The 17,672-nt window shown below is 35.9% G+C and overlaps 4 protein-coding genes across 7 annotated transcripts; all 4 read right to left on the bottom strand.

Moving 5' to 3' along the window:
• Window positions 1-1,265: 1,265 nt before the first annotated feature.
• On the bottom strand, window positions 1,266-3,873 carry LOC141606218 (uncharacterized). Of its 2 annotated transcripts, XM_074425269.1 has the most exons (4): window positions 2,254-3,873; window positions 1,907-2,149; window positions 1,578-1,647; window positions 1,266-1,346 (listed from the first exon to the last, which is right to left on the bottom strand). In XM_074425269.1, exons 1-4 carry the CDS (start codon window positions 3,448-3,450, stop codon window positions 1,309-1,311), a joined length of 1,548 nt encoding a protein of 515 aa, XP_074281370.1. In that variant the 5' UTR covers window positions 3,451-3,873; the 3' UTR covers window positions 1,266-1,308. The 2 variants fall into 2 exon arrangements, with proteins under 2 accessions (XP_074281370.1, XP_074281369.1); XM_074425268.1 differs by lacking the exon at window positions 1,266-1,346 and having other exon boundaries at window positions 1,419-1,647.
• On the bottom strand, window positions 3,000-8,916 carry LOC141606221 (F-box protein At5g03100-like). Of its 3 annotated transcripts, none has more exons than XM_074425273.1 (5): window positions 7,159-8,916; window positions 5,938-6,132; window positions 5,034-5,158; window positions 4,672-4,879; window positions 3,000-3,089 (listed from the first exon to the last, which is right to left on the bottom strand). In XM_074425273.1, exons 1-3 carry the CDS (start codon window positions 8,404-8,406, stop codon window positions 5,069-5,071), a joined length of 1,533 nt encoding a protein of 510 aa, XP_074281374.1. In that variant the 5' UTR covers window positions 8,407-8,916; the 3' UTR covers window positions 3,000-3,089; window positions 4,672-4,879; window positions 5,034-5,068. The 3 variants fall into 3 exon arrangements, with proteins under 3 accessions (XP_074281374.1, XP_074281372.1, XP_074281373.1); XM_074425271.1 differs by having other exon boundaries at window positions 4,963-5,158; window positions 7,159-8,915; XM_074425272.1 differs by lacking the exons at window positions 3,000-3,089; window positions 4,672-4,879 and adding an exon at window positions 4,454-4,599 and having other exon boundaries at window positions 4,932-5,158; window positions 7,159-8,915.
• Window positions 8,917-9,677: 761 nt separating this feature from the next.
• Window positions 9,678-12,505, bottom strand: LOC141606210 (putative F-box/LRR-repeat protein At4g15060). The gene is made up of 3 exons (XM_074425254.1): window positions 10,765-12,505; window positions 10,430-10,675; window positions 9,678-10,145 (listed from the first exon to the last, which is right to left on the bottom strand). The coding sequence occupies exons 1-3, from the start codon at window positions 12,004-12,006 to the stop codon at window positions 10,005-10,007; spliced, it is 1,629 nt and encodes a 542-aa protein (XP_074281355.1). The 5' UTR covers window positions 12,007-12,505; the 3' UTR covers window positions 9,678-10,004.
• Window positions 12,506-14,462: 1,957 nt separating this feature from the next.
• LOC141608435 (uncharacterized) lies at window positions 14,463-17,236 on the bottom strand. The gene is made up of 5 exons (XM_074427789.1): window positions 17,099-17,236; window positions 16,872-17,001; window positions 16,617-16,777; window positions 16,399-16,515; window positions 14,463-14,471 (listed from the first exon to the last, which is right to left on the bottom strand). Exons 1-5 carry the CDS (start codon window positions 17,234-17,236, stop codon window positions 14,463-14,465), a joined length of 555 nt encoding a protein of 184 aa, XP_074283890.1.
• Between the last annotated feature and the right edge of the window lie 436 nt (window positions 17,237-17,672).

The raw sequence follows: 17,672 nt of genomic DNA, 5'->3' as shown, positions 1-17,672 counted from the left end.
TAAAAAAAATGACGGATGTGAAGAGCTCGTAAGAACCTTTCCATCACACGAGAAAATGTCAACTTTTATAATAAAAAGCGACTATTTAATGATAAAATATTACAACTAAAATTGTCACTTCTTAACAAAAAACAGGTGTAACATTTTATCAGGGAATGTGTACATTTTTATCGTAAAATGATCACATATTTATCCGTTTTATTTCAAACGGAAAATGTTCGTCTAAAACAAGAATTTGCCGGTTTCTTAAGCTTAATGTAGATGATACAAGTAGACCTTTTTTCATTGAATTGTTCATGGACTCACTTGACAAGGCAAAAAAAGACATCATTACAATAAGAGATGACAGATACCGGTTTCTAGTCTCTAGTCTCTACCACATATCAAGGCAAAACCTCGTTTATTCTCATAACCATTTAAAATAATGCACAAATTCTCATTTGTGACGGCACATATCCGTCACTCTTAAGTGACGGATACCATTTTACCTCACAAAGTACCCACTTTCTCTCTCTCTGCAACACTATTCATGTGGTCCCCTTTTTCCACTAACCCATTTTGTTACCATTTTAACTCACAAAATATCCGCCACAAATGGTGACCCGTCACAAGGGAGACCAATTGAAAATAATGTACAAAATAAAATATGGTTTCAAGTACCTTTTCGTGACAAGCAAGAATAGCCGACATATCAAAGGTTAAAGGAACATTAAGGACACATGATCAAGAAGGAGACTAAGACTGCCACCAAAGCCCTCCATAAGTCCATACCGTTATCTGACCGGTACATCAGACGACCAATACTAATAGTCGATTAAACAACAACAACAACAACATCAGAGCCTTAATCCCAAAATGATTTGGGGTCGGCTGGCATGAATCATCCTTTAGAACCGTCCATAGGTGAACGCATACCTCAAAAAGCGAATAGAAAAGGGAAAATGAAAAACAAAAGGGGGAGCGAAAATGTAATGTAAAGTCAAGGTAAACTTACAGGTTTTAAAATCGAATTTTAGATTTCTTTTATAAAAACTTAAAATTTAAATCGAGAGAAAAGATTAAAACGATTTTGAAAACCGAAATAGAATTAAGGATCCGGAATGCCTTAAAAGTAAACCAGTAAAATATATAAGAAAGTGGTCGGTAAAAAAAATATCAAAAAAAAATATCAAATACTAGAAATCAACATGTATCATTTCCCTCCATTGTGCCCTCTCCGTCACCATACTCTCCAGTCTCCTCAAGCCCCAGAAATCTAATAGTCGATTAAAAAAAAAAAAAAAAGGTCGGACAAACAAACATAATTGTTCATTCCACCCCCTCACAGTACGATATCAATGTTCTTCCTGCGATCACAACAAGTAAAACGGTTCACTGCCATGGTAGAAAGACATAATAAGTACAGAGTGCTCAACGCCTCAAAAAAATTCCGAACTAAACAGAAGAAGGGACACATGAATCTCGTATTGGCCGGACACATATATTTGAGATTTCTGTAAGCTAACCTTAAAACCAGGACAATCTAAATCTAATCTCAAATTCTGATGGTTCCGAGAGAAAGCTTGAGGAATTGATACCTTCAACTTCGATGCTTCTCAGGGGATGCTTATAGCAGTGCATTTTGCGCTTCAGGATATTCAAGATCGGCTATAGAAAACAGAAACATAAAAGAGATTAGTTCTAGGGAGATATGTGTCAAAAAATCACTTACAGGTTTGTTATAGGTAAAAAAAAATGGATCAGTTCCGGAAAATGAGAAATTATATGATGGAAGTATGTGTCAACTGTCAAGAGCTTGGATTTGGCTATTACTTTCAGGAATCGGGTTTTGATGAATGAACCGGAAAATAAAATGCACCAAAGCGATCTCGTGGATTCAATTACTCAATTAATATGTAGAGCATACCTTAGCAGTCAGATAATGTGAATTTGTTGTTATTGACAGTACATCAGGGTGGCAACACCAAAATAGTCCATCAAAAAACGCCGGAAGTGAAGATTCTATACAGTCCCAGTAACGCGTTTGTCGCAGAAAGGAAACATGTGGAGAATATGTAGCGTCCGGCCTTGCTTCACGCAGCTTTAACTCCCTCAGTTTGTATGATGGTCCAGTAACTAGATTCCTCAATTCCTCCTCCTCGACCTCAATCTATACATGCCAAAATAATTAAAACGACACCACTATGATTCGTCATTTTGACACAAGATGATTAAACATAATGAATGAAACATCAAATGGGGATAAATTCATACCTCGAGAGAGCTAGACAACTCGATAACTAGAGATTTGAAGAAGTTTGTTTCAAAAAGAATCTTCTTTAGCTTAACAAGCCAATCAGTGATGATAGTATCTTCACCATCTACCACGAATGGTACGAATTGAGCATTACAATGATCTAACACTCTGGTCAACGAGAGAGCGGTCTTTACTTCACAGTTGTACCAAAACTCAAGCAAGTTAGGGGCGTCAACTGTAACCTTCGTCATGTTTAAACCCTCAATGATTCGAAGTTCCTTTAGCGAAATGCTTGAGACTTCAATGCAATTCAGCATTGTGCAGGCAGATAATACTAAGCTTTCTAATGCAACGAGTTCACGAGCCAACTCGGAAACAATATCATCTGTTATCATAGCATAAACAATCTCCAACTTTCTCAAGTTTTTCAACGCAACCACATTCATGTTCCATGGCCACGGAATAACTTCAGAAAGACCATTATATGCAAGCTTTCTAAGCAGGGATGCTTTGAAGTTTGATTGCATTATTCTGCTGCCAACAAATTCAGTTGCCTCGTTCACTTTTCTCGCCCAAGGAAGATAAAGTTTTCCGAGGTAACTTTTTGTAATATCCAATTCAACCAAGGGGCAGAAAGAGATAATTCTCTGTAGCAAATCCATATCAACAATTTCCAGGGTTAACGTAAGATATTCGAGAGAGATAAGTTCCATAGCCTCATAATATGGCATCACAGCATTCTCACAATTCAAAACTTTCAACGATTTTGCACGAAATAGAATCTCAGGCAATCTGTATTTCGCTGGACCTTCATAAAGAATCTTGAATTCCAACTCCTCGATTTGGCTTTGCACTGCAATTTCAAACCAATAATCAACCAAAAGTTCGATCTTTTCATCCACCATAGGAAGCTCAAGTTTAAGCTTCATAATTCTATACCTCTTAGTGAAATACCTTTGCATCGTCTTATCTATGAACCCGAGAAAACTTTGAATTGTATCAGTATCATAGTAAACATTAAAATCATAAAGCCGAAAATCCAAAACCGGAATAGAAGACCAAACATCATACCACCTCTTAGACAACACACTAGCGCGACACGCCTCATTAGTATCAAGCATTGAGAGAATAGTATGCAGGATAAATTTCGGAAGCTCCGAAATTCTATCAACTGTACCCTTTTTCACCTTTGCTACATTTTCCCCAAAACCCATGATTTTCTAACAGGAATTTCGTCAAACAGTTGGTATGCACTATCTAAATTCCTAATCTTTAGCTAATCTAACAAATACCCAAATCACATTTCTTGATCATATCTTTACTATAAATTAAAATTCAGAAATACCCATCTTAAACAATTAATAAAATACATTAATGCACAAGAGTATACCACTATACCAGATTAAGTTGAATCAATCAGACCCTCAATTCACTTGTACAGTTGTACGAGAATACGATAATAAACATTTGGGTCGGAAAGGATGTAAACGATAAATGGGAGAGCATGCGAGAATGTGAAGAAGAGCCAAATCAGTCTATCTTCCATTCATACTTCATTGTTTTGAAAATTGTTCAGAAATTAATTTTGGCGCCAAATCCGTTTATCTTCCATGAATCCATTCCACCAACTACGCAAGGCCCCACCCAAATAAGACTAGATAAACGGGTTAATCGGGTGCGAGTTGGACCGGGTCGAGTGTGGGTCGAGTGTGATTGCAAGTTTTTTTTGAGGTATGATTGGGTTAGTTTTTTATCTCTTACTCATATTGGGTGCGTTATTATAAAGTTATCCGAAAATAATGATCTATCTATGAAATAAGAATTTGGGTTGGCCGGTCGGATTACTTTGCGGTGAGTAATTACCGTTTCCAACCCTAGTTCTTTCTGACTTAATTTCAGCTCGTTTTATTTGTGCTTGGCGCTATTCAATTCAGTTCAATTTCATTTCATTTAGTTTAATTAAACTAATCTCTTCACAAATTAACTCTTAATCTAACTCTATCCAATTTAGCTAAGTTCCATTCAATAAAGTTCACTTCAACTCAACTCCATTAAGTTCAATTCAACTTCTTTCAGCCGAAAAGAATATAGCTTAATGGTTTATTTTCGCCATTAAATTAGAAACTTGTAAGCATTATTATGATTAGATTAATGGGAAAGGTTGAACAAAAAATTGATTCGTATTAATCCTTTCTCCAACAAAAAGGTGAAAATGTACAACAAACTACTCATTGTTATTTTTTCTTTTTACAAATTTTTTTGTTTGTTGGCAACTGTAAAAAGATGCAATTGCTTAATGTTAGGGCATACTAAGCCCTTAATACACTCCCAATTCAAAATCACTACGGAACTAATATCAAACACTAGCGAAAGACAATGTCGGATAGTATAATCAAGTTGGTGGAGTACGAAATAGAGGCTGCGAGCATCCTTACCAACATCTTGCAGGCAGTGAGCAAGTAAAAAAAAGCTGGATCATGAAATTTTTATCTTCCAACATGATTTTCCTCAAATGTAGCTTCGGGATAAACATTTTCATGAAGATAAACAAGTCCTACTCGGATTGCATCTCTGGTTTTGTCGACTAGATTCCCAAAACATGCATTGTTGGACGAACAGGTGACTTTATTTGCAGAAGATATCCTGAAATTGTAACTCTTAAGCTCAATAAGTCAATATATAAAGATGTAAATACAAGGCGAGGGTTTTATCAAATACAAAGATACCAGCTATACGCTCCCGAGGTGCTGAGGTAGTTTTCAATATAAGAGTACTACTCAGTCACTACCAAGACAACCTGAGGCTAATCTCGAGGTGAGGAAAATCTGAAAATCATTTAGTGGATTCAATGCATTCAACTTCAATGCTTTTCAAGGGATCCTTCCAGCATTGCACTTTTTCCTTGAGGATGCTCAAGATCAACTGCCAAAGAAAAACAAACGATTGGCAAATTAAGCTTTTAAGGCACTTGAGTTTTCATATTTTCCGGATTCAAGTTTCATACAATTGGCAGGCATAAGAGGGATTAATGCCAGGGAAAAGATCCAGTCTGGAAAACAATGCAGTATTCAGCGGGGAACTGATTTGGCTAATACTTTCAGGATTCAGGTTTGAAGAATGGTAAAATAAAATAAAAATGCACGATAATATTCTCCTTGTTTTTACTACTCTGTAAAAAGGCAAGGTACGAAATATACCCATTTCCTTGGTCACATTTTACCTACACATACATGTATATTCATAAAAACCAAAATATCAACAAAGAATTCTAGAAGTTATGAACTTATGATATGGAGGAGGGTTATTGAATAAAATTACCGAATAATGGTTGAAGATATAGGAATTTATTTAATGGCTTTTATAATTTACTAACATAGCTATCAATCCATCCCATATAATTCAAGATACATGGATGTAACTTGGAATGAGAATAATTGTTACTAGCTAGGGTAATAAAAATCAAAACAATCGAATTGTGAAGGTGGCGGTCGCGGAGTAGTTACGGGAGTAGAAAACGAAAAATAGACCTAGGAACTAAGTACTTCGAGACGGGTAAGGGTTTAGCCAATTTGAATCCTAGTAATTTTGTATATGTTCTCATTCAAGGTTTGGTAATTCAGATTCGAGTGTGTTATTCTTTCACTTAAAGGGTATGGATCAGTTCAATACAAGTAACATATCACCATGCAATAATAGCATACCTTAGAAGCCGAATTCTGTACATTTGTTCTTATTCTCAGCACATCAGGATGGCAGCACCAAAACAGCGCATTCAGAAAGGCCACAAGTGAAGATTCTGTAAGAGTCCGATCACCTATTCCACAAAGCGTTAACAGTCTGAGTTTGCAAGGTGGCCCGGTACCAGCGTTCATCAGTTGGTCGTGTTCGACCTCAATCTATATAAATGCCAACATAATTTAATTAATTTCATCCATCGTTATACAAGGTAAGAGTGTATACAAGGGGGTTTTGAGGGGTGCACCTGCAACCCTAATCCAGTTAAGAAATAAAATTTAAGTATAACTAATAAGCACTGAGAATCAATAGTATGAGAACTACTGATGGTGCAGCGAATAGCCAGCGATGGTGCAGCTGTAGGTCAGAGGCTCATCCATCATCCAAGAGATTTGTGGTTCGATTCATTGCGTTACAATATTGCTCAAATTATTCATCTTTTCTCTTTCCATGCATCTAAACCTACTAATTTAGTAAATTTAAGTGTGAGAACAACTGCCTTGAAATTGTGCCTCCCTTTTCCAGAATCTTTTTCAAAAAAAGTTATCTAAACCTTCTAAAACAACACCAATTCTCATTGAAGACGGACACTTTTCGTCACTAGCTGAAGACGGACCAAATGTCGCCACGTGAACGACAAAATGTGACCATATTAATGACAAACTGTTATAGCTTAGAAAATTAATCTGGTAACTTTTTATCTAAAAATGGTTACATTTCCATCTTAAATGGGTCACATTTTACCCAACTGCAGCTCGTGACGAAATGTTGCCCCTCTTCAGCAAGACTTATTGCTAAAACAAATTGAATTAGTTGGCACAATAGTTAATAACGTGCGGTGAATTAAAACATAAGATGAAGACCGTAGAAAACACAAATGTTTATATAACACGATTTCACAAGTTTCATAGATAGATCAGTAGACCCACATACCTCTAAAAAAAGTTTTATTCATACTACTAGAATTATGTTTTAACATCAATATTTTGTAGCATAAATTCCATTGTCGTGATCTTAGTTCAGTAACTGTACCCATGTGAACAAATCCTAAAATCGCCACTTATTATATAATACCCACTCAAAAAAATACACAACCGCAATACAACTATGTTTTAAGTCATTTGGAGTTTTGGACACAACACAATTAAACATAACAAATAAATTATGAAATAGGCATAAATTCATACCTGATGAGAGTTACACAAGTCCATCTTTAGAGATTTGAATACCTTTGATTCCATGAGAAACATTTTTAGCTCAACAAACCACTCGGTGGTTAAAGATTCCGTCACCATTGGATAGAACTTAGCATTACACAGATCTGGCACTCTGATCAGCGATAGAGAGGTCTCCAACTTACAGTGGTATGAAAAACTGACCAAGTTAGGAGCGTCAATTGTAACGTTTATCAATTCTAGGCTATCAGAATCTAGAGATTCAACCTTCAAGAAGTCTGGGCAATCTGAAATTTGAAGTTCCTTCAATGAAATGCTGGAGATGTTAACGTACTTCAGCCTTAAGCATGAATCCAATTTTAAACTTTCTAACGCTATAAGCCCATTTGCCAGCTTAGAAACAGCATCATCGGTAATAGAAGCACAACTAAACTCAAGCTTTGTCAAGTTTTTCAACGCAGCCATATTCATGTTCCATGGCCATGGCAAATCCACACCAAGACTACTATAAACAAACTTTTGAAGTGGATGTGTTTGGAGGTTGGATTGCACTATTCCACTACCACAACCTTCGACTCCTCCATCAACATTTCTCGTCCAAGGAAATGAAACTTCATCAAGGTATTCGTGTGTAATATTCAATTCAACCAAAGGGCACGAAGAAATAATTCTTTCAAGCATATCCTCATCTACAGACCTCGGCTCTAAAGACAAATGTGTGAGAGAGACAAGCTCCATTATCTCATAATACGGTAGCACAATGTGTCGACATTTCAAAACCTTCAGTGACTTTGCACAAAACAGAAACTCAGGCGGCATGTAGTCAACTTCACCATGAACCTCAATTTCCAATTCCTCGATTTTGCTTAGCACGGCAACTTTTATCCATCTGTCAACCAAACTTTCTACCTTTGCATCATCTATAGTAATCTCAAGGTACATTTTTGTTATTCTATAATCATGCATTAAGTATCTTCGCATGGTATTATGTACGAACTCCACATAACGTTCAAGTGTACCATCCTCACTCCCATCATCATCATCACCAATACCCTCATCTACCTCAAAGTAACGAGAATGAAAAAACAAAACCGGAATGGAAGACCAAGCAACATACCACCTCTTAGACAATACACAAGCACGACCCCTCTCTTTAGTACCAAGCATTAATAGAATACTATGCAGAATGAAATCCGGGAGTTCCGAAATTCTATCAACTGTACCCTTTTTCACCTTTGCTACATTTTCCCCAAACATCATGATTTTCTCACAGGAATTTCGTCAAACAGTTGGCATGCAATATCTAAATTCCTAATCTTTTGCAAATCTAACAAATACCCAATTCATAATTCTTGTTCATATCTTTGCTACAATTAAAATTCTGAAATACCCATTCCAAACAGCTAAAATACACAATGTTGTCGACGGTAGACACCCAATTTACACCAAAAAAACAACAACTAAATACTGCAGTTATGTAACATACTCCATTAAAAAAAAAAAGGAAGATAAGATAAGATAAAGGGTATACCAGAAGGATTGAGCAATCGGGCATACGAGAGATATTAAACTGAAAATACAATCAATTCAATTGATTCTCTTCATAATTTCTGCGGAAATTTTCCAAGAACAAATAAAACGTATTGGATGGGTTTTTATTTTGCTCGAAAACCTTCCCCCGTTTTTGTATACCCGTTCGGTTTAATTTGAGTTTGACTCGGATAGGACCATTAGAGCGGTAAAGCCGACTATAAAGTGTGGATTTTATTTGTACCTCATAGAAGGTGTGGGTTCGATTTTTACACCCCTATTCGATAATATTTTTTAAAGTCGGCTTGAGATTAAAAACTTTTCTTTATGCTTTTTTCACATGTATAACTAAATTTGGCGGGTTTTATGAAATGTGCGGTGTCCTTTTATACTTTTTTTGAAGTTAAATGCGACTAAAGTCGCTAAACCATCAAATATCGATATTAATGGGTGATTTGGCATATGATTTGCTAAGGACACAGTTGATTACGATATTTTTTTTCTTTTTTCTTTTTTGACAGCAATACTAGCTTACAATAGAGCTTTCTGGGCAAGATTATGAGAACAACAGTGGAAACAAGACGTAGTAGACTTAAGATCCTGGATAATGCAACTAATAGACGCAATCGCCTTCTCCGCTTCGACAACCTGCATAACTAAAATAAACATATAATTATACAAATATCAACTAACTTAATCGATAAAGTCATGAGTGTTGATTCAGGACATATGTCTGAATTATGTTAGCATTATGTTTGTCGGGTACTTTGCAAGTTTGCATGATTATTTCTTGTCTAGTTAAACCGTTTTTCTCTTGGGACCGTAACTACATGAGGTGAACTTAACTTAGCTAAACATACAGAAATTACTTAGAGCTGGGAATTAAGTCCAAAAGAACGAACGATAATATGCTAAAGTTGAATCTATTACGGAGTATTACCTAAGAATTGGATCAAAATACACAAAAAATTGGACACCTGTCCAGGATGCTGGAAAAAAAATGGCTCATGCCTCCGCGACTGATTCTTTTTGATCAAATCGATATAATTATACTAGACCAATACAACTGAGATATTAACTAATATTCCGACTTTTAAAAAAAAAAAAAAAAGTAGGACAAAAAACACAACTGTTCATTCCAACCCTCACAGAACAATGTTGATGTCCCTCCTATGATCACAACAAGTACCAACAATTCAATGCCATGGTAGAAAGACATACTTAAACCAAACATTTAATCACAAAAGATGCAAGAGAACTTGTCTGAATGCTCGACGCCTCAACAGAATTCCGAACTAAACAGAAGAAGGGACACATGAATCTCGTACTTAAAACCAGGATAGTCTAAATCTGATCTCAAATTCTGATGGTTCCGAGAAAAAGCTTGAGGAATCGACACTTTCAACTTCGATGCTTCTTAGAGGATGCTTATAACAGTGCATTTTACGCTTCAGGATATTCAAGATCGGCTATAGAAAACAGAAACATAAAAAAGATTAGTTCTAGGGAGATCTGTATTGAAAAAACTCATAGAGAGGTTAGTTCTAGGGAGATGTGTGGGAAAAAAATGGTAACCTAAGAGCGATCAGTTCCGTAAAATGATGAATTATATGGTGAAAATATGTGGAAAATCCTTTGATTTGGCGAATACTTTTAGGATTCGGGTTTAATGAATGAACCGGGAAATAAAATGCACCAAAGCGGTCTCCTGGATTCTATTACTCTATAAATATGTACAGCAGCAATAGCATACCTTAGCAGTAAAATTATGTAAATTTGTTGTTATGGACAGTACATCAGGGTGACAGCACCAAAATAGTCCATCCAGAAATGCCGGAAGTGAAGACTCTCTCGCGTTCCAATATCTTGTTTCACGCAGAAGAGCCTCAAGTGGGAATACTATAGTAGAGTCCGGACTTGCTTCGCGCAGCTTTAACTCCTTGAGTTTGTATGATGGTCCAGTAACTAGATTCCTCAGTTCCTCCTCCTCGACCTCAATCTATACATGCCACACCACTATGATTTGTCATTTCGACAGGAGATAATTAAACATAATAAATGAATCGTCAAATGGATATAAATCCATACCTCAACAGAGCTAGACAACTCGATAAGTAGAGAATTGAAGACGTTTGTTTCGAAAAGCTTCTTCTTTAGCTTAACAAGCCAATCAGTGGTGACAGTATCTTGACCATCTAATACAAATGGAACGAATTGAGCATTACAATGATCTAACGCTCTGGTCAACGAGAGAGCGGTCCTTACTTCACAGTTGTACCAAAACTCAAGCAAGTTAGGGGCATCAACTGTAACCTTCATCACGTCTAAACCCTCAATGATTTGAAGTTCCTTTAGCGAAATGCTTGAGACATCAATGCAATTCAGCAATGGGCAGGCGGATAATACTAATCTTTCTAACGCGACAAGCTCATGAGCCAACTGAGAAACAACATCATCTGTTATCATAGCACAAACAAACTCCAACTTTCTCAAGTTCTTCAACGCAATCGCATTCATGTTCCATGGCCACCGAATAGTTCCCAACAGACCATTATATGCAAACTTTCTAAGCGAGGATGCTTTGAAGTTTGATTGCATTATTCCGTTACCAACAAATTCTGCTATCTCGTTCACTTTTCTCGCCCAAGGAAGACAAAGTTTTCCGAGGTAACGTTTTGTAATATCCAATTCAACCAAGGGGCAGAAAGAGATAATTCTCTGTAGCAAATCCATATCAACATACATATCAAAAATTTTGAGGGTTAAAGTAAGATATTCGAGAGAGATAAGTTCCATAATCTCATAATATGGCATCACAACATTCTCACAATTCAAAACTTTTAACGATTTTGCACGAAATAGAATCTCAGGCAATCTGTATTTCGCTGGACTTTCATAAAGAATCTTGAATTCCAACTCCTCGATATGACTTTGCACTGCAATTTCAAACCATTGATCAACCAAAAGTCGAATCTTTCCATCCACCATAGGAAACTCAAGGTTAAGCTTCATAATTCTATACCTCGCAGTGAAATACCTTTGCATTGTCCTATCAACTAACCCGAGAAAACTTTGAATTGTATCAGGATCACAATAAACATTAAAATCATACTTCGAACTATCCCAATTTCCCTTAAAGTACTGAAACCGAAAATCCAAGACCGGAATAGAAGACCAAACATCATACCACCTCTTAGACAACACACTAGCGCGACACGCCTCTTTAGTATCAAGCATTGAGAGAATAGTATGTAGGATAAATTCCGGAAGCTCCGAAATTCTATCAACTGTACCCTTTTTCATCTTTGCTACATTTTCCCCAAACCCCATGATTTTCTCACAGGAATTTCGTCAAACAGTTGGTATGCACTATCTAAATTTGCAATCTTTAGCTAATCTAACAAATACCCAATACACATTTCTTGATCATATCTTTACTATAAATTAAAATTCAGAAATACACATCTTAAACAATTAATAAAATACATTAATGCACAAGAGTATACCAGAAGAAGTTGAATCAATCAGACCCTCAATTCACTTGTACAAGTATACGATAATAAACATTTGAGTCGGAAAGGATGTAAACGATAAATGGGAGAGCATGCGAGAATGTGAAGAAGAGCCAAATCAGTTTATCTTCCATACATACTTCATTGTTTCGAAAATTGTTCAGAAATTAATTTTGGCGCCAAACCCGTTGATCTTCTTCCATGAATCCATTCCACCCACCAAGCAAGGCCCCAAATAAAACTAGGTAAACGGGTTAATCGGGTGCCAGTTAGGCCGGGTCGAGTGTGGGTCATTTCGTGTTTGCAACTTTATTGGGTGCGTTATTATAAAGTTATCCGGGAATAATGATCTATCTATGAAATAAGAATTTGGGTTGGTCGGTCCGATTACTCTGTGGTGAGTAATTACACTTTCCAACCCTAGTTCTTTCTGACTTAATTTCAGCCCGTTTTATTTGTGCTTAACGCTATTCAATCCAGTTCAATTTAATTTCATTTATGTTGTGAAATAACGAGAAGGGAGAATAGTAGAGAGAAGGTAGGGAGAAGAAAGTAGAGACATAACTGTATATTATTCCATTATGAGGGGGTATATATACACATACAATGAGGTAGAGTTTCCATAATATAATATACCCTAGAATATTCTAAGATATGGACATCCATATAATATTATAATGTAATATTTCATAACACTCCCCCTTGGATGTCCATCACTGAAGAAGATGCCTCGTTAAAAACCTTATTAGAAAAACCCTATGGGAAAAAACGCTAGAAAGGAAAAGAGTACAATAATCTTCAAACACGCATAATAATAACTGCCTCGTTAAAACCTTTCCATGGAAAACCCACTGGGACAAAACCATGGCTAAGGAAAAAGAGTACAGCGCGTGTTACTCCCCCTGATGATTACATAACTTGATAAATCTTGAAATGATCCATGCTTTGACATTACTTCCTGATGATCGTTGAAGTAGTACCCATTGGTTGATAAACTTGAATCTCTTGGTCAATAGAAATTCATGACAGTTTCGATATCATATTTCTTTAACAACTCACCGTCTGGATATAATTATTTCATAACTTTTGTTTCTTCACTTGAATTAATACCTCCATAATTTTGATAGAGTTTCCGTAATAGATGACATAGTTTCTCCTCAATAAACGACATAACATTATATGTCGAAAATAATTGTCATCTCAAAAATATTGATGATCATGACTATAGCGTAATAATGCGCTTATACTGCTACCTTGTTAAAAACCTTGTTAGGAAAAACCCGTTGGGACAAAAAACCTAGTCGAAGGGAAAAAGAGTGTAGCCATCATTCCTTAATTCCTTGTATTAAGGAAAATCAATCTGATAATTATTGAATAAATCATCAAATTCCTTTGAGCGGTTTTCTTTGCTAAACCACATATATGTATGTATTGACGTTCTCATTGTAGACTTTAAATACGTTATTTTTCCAATCGTTATGGTACTTCTGGACCATAAGCTAATTTCACATGGTTAGCAAGAAGCTCATTTAAATCTGAATTCTCATATGCTCAAACTTCAGGTTGAGACAATAACTTTTTAAATAAACTCTATAGGAGTTTTGATTTTCCATTTTGGAACTAATCACGATATCTTTCAATCGTATTGTAGAGGTTTATATATTTCATCAAGAGTTTTCAATAACTCAATTGATCAACCATTAACAATTGATGATCATTTATAAGAGGCTCCTACAGGGAGTTATCCTCAAAGGAGTAGAGATCATAATATATTTCTCCTTTCCAACATTATCCATTCAAAATTGTATTATGAAACATGTGCATGCATATGATATGAAACTAAGTTCTAAATAACAGATTCTAACAAATATGCAATAATAATAATAATGTATAAATTAAAACTAAGATGCAATGAAGAACTTATTCTCTATATGCACATGATGATGACTCAAAATGCAAACTGTACAGTTTTCTTTTCCAATATTCATAATTTGGATTGACTTCAAGTCAATAAGTGGACTTCTAGTCCATGAGCTCATTTATAATCATTGATTATATGTCGACAATCAAAATTGACTTAAATTTATGATCCCTATTTATAAAGTCCATAAAATATCGCGCGCAAATGTATGTAGGTTCCATAAATATATCGATATAATTTCATCATCTCTTGATGATATCAGTACTGTTTAATGATATCTGAATCTGAATATGTATGTGGTACCATTATATATTCATTTAAGCCATCTATTATCCTTCAGATATCGTGTCACTTCAGGGACACTACAAATATAGCAATTATATGTCATACCAACTGCTTGAACTTGCTATTTCACATTTATTCATTGGAACCGTCAATTCATCTTGACTTTTATTATAATACACTTCAAGTGTATATACTTGTATTAATCTGGTAAAACATATGGTTATATCAAATTCAAAAACCTCTACTCAATGAATTTAACATATAACTTTCTCTGAACTTTTAGTTCAGTATGGGATCAATTTTATTTTTACCAGCTTTTAACTCACATTTCTCCCCCTAAGGTGGTAAAAATTATAATCAATTTATAGTCCAAGAATTATCATAACCACCTTAGACATCAATTTCTCATATCATCGATGAAAATTTATATGGGCATCTTTGTACAATAACAAAATATTTATGGAAGAAATGTGTGATGCAGTTGTTTTTTTTTTTTTTTTTAATGTGCTGATTCACAATGCCCAGTTTAAGAGATCAACGATTTTATATAAAAATCTGAATGTGATTTTTAATCACGAGAACCACTCAGAAAAATCATTATTGTAGATATAGTGTCAATTCATACACGAACATTTAAGTTCTTTATTCAATATCGAGTAGTTTAGATCTCCAACATTATATATATACTCAATCGCAGTGTAGTGTCTTGCCTTTAATAAAATTTCTACACGAGAAAATTTCAGCACTTACCTTTTCTTGAAGATAAACTCAAGGTTTATCAAAACGGGTATAGTAAGAACCCGGATGGCTTTAATTTGTCACATCTGAAACATTTCATGCACTACAACAAATAAGGTAATTGGCGACCATATAAGGCGACTGAGAACAGTCGCCATTAAGAATAAAGCGACTAAGACCCGTCGCCCGCAATTCGTAGCTGGGTTTGGTCGCTTTTGGCGACAGGCGTTCGTCGCCAATTATGGCGACTGATTTTTTTTAAATCGGGCGACCAAAATTCGTCGCCAAATTGGCGACTGTCATGAGTCGCTAAAAAGGCGACTGCTATTAGTCGCTTTCCTAAAATCCACGTCATCTCCATATTTTTTAAAAAGGCGACGGATTTTGGTCGCCATTTTGGCGACAGATGTTGGTCGCCATTTTGGCGATGACTTTTGGTCGCCAAAACCACTTTGTTCCCGTCGCCAATGCCCATAAAATTAATTCATGATTAGAGACTTAGCGACGGTTTCCCGTCGCCAAATGCCCAGTATCCGTCGCCAAATTTACATGTTTTTTAGCGTAAAAATCGTTTTTGACCTAGCCAAATACGTAAAAACCTGCAAATAAACCAACATTTCCAGCAGAGAACACATGGGAAGCCAACACAACCAAACTTGATAAAGAAAATCATGTTCCATACACACAACTACGAGTTCTACGAGTTTTGGTCATCTAACATTATCCGGGAATAACATGTTTTCTAAAAAACTACTTAACAGGGAAACTTGCTCCCGCTCCACTACCACCTCCATGATTAGGATCTCTAGGATCCTTTGGTTGCGGGCGCCACCCAGTGTTGCAATTGGCGAAGAAGGAGTTCATCCGGTCCATTTCCTCCTTCATCCTCCGAATTTCAAAGATCTCTCTCGGCATCCCGCCTCTCCCTCTCGGCATCCCGCCTCTCCCGGCGGCTAATTGAGCTTGGAGCACACTCACGACACTTGGGGTATAAGGTTGTTGTTGGGAGGAAATTGACCCTCTTCTTCTTGTAGGAGGGTAGAAAATCTCCTTTGCCGACCCGGCTCCATACACATCTCCTCTTTGGAACCCCTCAACAAGATCAAACCATAGCTCATTGTCATCAATTTCCGGGTTGTTCTTCCTACGGACAAGGAATTGTTCCTAAAAAATTGATAAAACATTAATGGTTAGAGGTTACTTATCTAAAAATTGATAAAACATATACTTTAAAAAGCTAAGAAATTTTTATTTTTTGACACTTACATATAATTGTTGATCTTTTTCCTTCGCGAAGATCAACTTGCCCTTGCTTGTCTTCTTTGCGTGAGTGTCAACAAAGAGATCAACAATCGTGGGTACCTTACCCTTATTCTTCTTGGTCTTCCGGAAAAAAACAAGGAAATTGTTACTCAAACATGATAATTAATGAGACTAATTAAATTAGAAGACTATTAAATTAAAAGCTAAGACAAATAACTTACATCTAACACCACACGATCATGAAAAGATTGAGACCCTCCATAATGAGTAGGCTCAACTTCCGCATCCTTATCTCCTCCTTTCCTGTTGATCTTGTTCCGGGCCGATGCTTCCTTGAACTCAGGACTGTTCCGGTACTTGGTATATTCCTCATATGACGAACCTGTAATCAATAAAATAACAATTATTAATTAATATATTTTCAAAATATGTAATGAATTTTAACTAATTTACGGGTATTAAAAGAAACTAAATACCTTTCATGAAAGATGGCGCCTTCTTCCTCTTAGACACCTTATACATGTTGTCCCTTAGCCTCTTCTTGCCAATGTCATTATACCTTTGCCAAACTAGGCGCTCAAGGTTGGTTGGCCAATAGAACACACGCTACAAAAAGTAAACACATAGATGAGAAACAAATTAATAATAAGGTAAAAAGAATAAATAAATTATATTTAATAATATATATTTTATAAATAGATACCCGGAAGTTGTTGAACCACATCTCCTTATCTTCATCACTAGCGTTACTCCAACAAGTAACGCCGTGTGTCATGTTCTCTTGGGTGCTATTAGTCACACCACGAACAACTGTTTGACTTCTAAACTTGAAATCAAACATGTTAAAAACATAATTATATAGGAAAAAAATAATGTATAATTAACATATGTCTAAAAAAAGTCATTTATTACTAAATAAAAAAATTACAAAATAGAATGAATAAAAAATTACCAAAGACCATTCGGATCAAGGATCATCCTGTTGTCAGTATGTCGGGGTATAACAACCTCCTCCTCCTCCTCCTCACTCACCTCCGTAGTAGAACGGTCAACGTCCTCCTCCTGCTCTCGGGAGCTACTACCTCCCTCACTATAGCCTCCGCGCTGCCTACTTCCTCCAGGAGCCATGTGTACTACAATTGAATAAAAAGTGTTAGCAAATATTACAAGATAATTATTATAAGATACAAAAAAATAAAACCTAATAAACAAGTATAAAAGACAAAATAAAACGCTAATAATTGTTTCCAAATTTTGATATGTATACTTTTAATACC

This window comes from Silene latifolia, chromosome 10 (assembly GCF_048544455.1).
Source record: "Silene latifolia isolate original U9 population chromosome 10, ASM4854445v1, whole genome shotgun sequence".
Taxonomy (NCBI): domain Eukaryota; kingdom Viridiplantae; phylum Streptophyta; class Magnoliopsida; order Caryophyllales; family Caryophyllaceae; genus Silene; species Silene latifolia.
Note: the sequence above shows the minus strand (reverse complement) of the source record. Positions and strands in the feature narration are given on the sequence as shown.

Excerpts from the sequence above, each read along its gene's own strand:
- LOC141606221 (XM_074425273.1), bottom strand. The coding sequence starts at position 8,406 with ATGATGTTTGGGGAAAATGTAGCAAAGGTGAAAAAGGGTACAGTTGAT. Across the intron at positions 6,133-7,158 it reads ACTTGTGTAACTCTCATCAG|ATTGAGGTCGAACACGACCA; the intron begins GTATGAATTTAT and ends GCATTTATATAG. Across the intron at positions 5,159-5,937 it reads TACAGAATTCGGCTTCTAAG|TTGATCTTGAGCATCCTCAA; the intron begins GTATGCTATTAT and ends TTTCTTTGGCAG.
- LOC141608435 (XM_074427789.1), bottom strand. The coding sequence starts at position 17,236 with ATGTTTGATTTCAAGTTTAGAAGTCAAACAGTTGTTCGTGGTGTGACT. Across the intron at positions 16,778-16,871 it reads GGCGCCATCTTTCATGAAAG|GTTCGTCATATGAGGAATAT; the intron begins GTATTTAGTTTC and ends TATTGATTACAG. Across the intron at positions 16,516-16,616 it reads ATGATCGTGTGGTGTTAGAT|ACCAAGAAGAATAAGGGTAA; the intron begins GTAAGTTATTTG and ends TTTTTCCGGAAG.
- LOC141606210 (XM_074425254.1), bottom strand. The coding sequence starts at position 12,006 with ATGGGGTTTGGGGAAAATGTAGCAAAGATGAAAAAGGGTACAGTTGAT. Across the intron at positions 10,676-10,764 it reads AGTTGTCTAGCTCTGTTGAG|ATTGAGGTCGAGGAGGAGGA; the intron begins GTATGGATTTAT and ends TGGCATGTATAG. Across the intron at positions 10,146-10,429 it reads TACATAATTTTACTGCTAAG|CCGATCTTGAATATCCTGAA; the intron begins GTATGCTATTGC and ends TGTTTTCTATAG.
- LOC141606218 (XM_074425268.1), bottom strand. The coding sequence starts at position 3,450 with ATGGGTTTTGGGGAAAATGTAGCAAAGGTGAAAAAGGGTACAGTTGAT. Across the intron at positions 2,150-2,253 it reads AGTTGTCTAGCTCTCTCGAG|ATTGAGGTCGAGGAGGAGGA; the intron begins GTATGAATTTAT and ends TGGCATGTATAG. Across the intron at positions 1,648-1,906 it reads CACATTATCTGACTGCTAAG|CCGATCTTGAATATCCTGAA; the intron begins GTATGCTCTACA and ends TGTTTTCTATAG.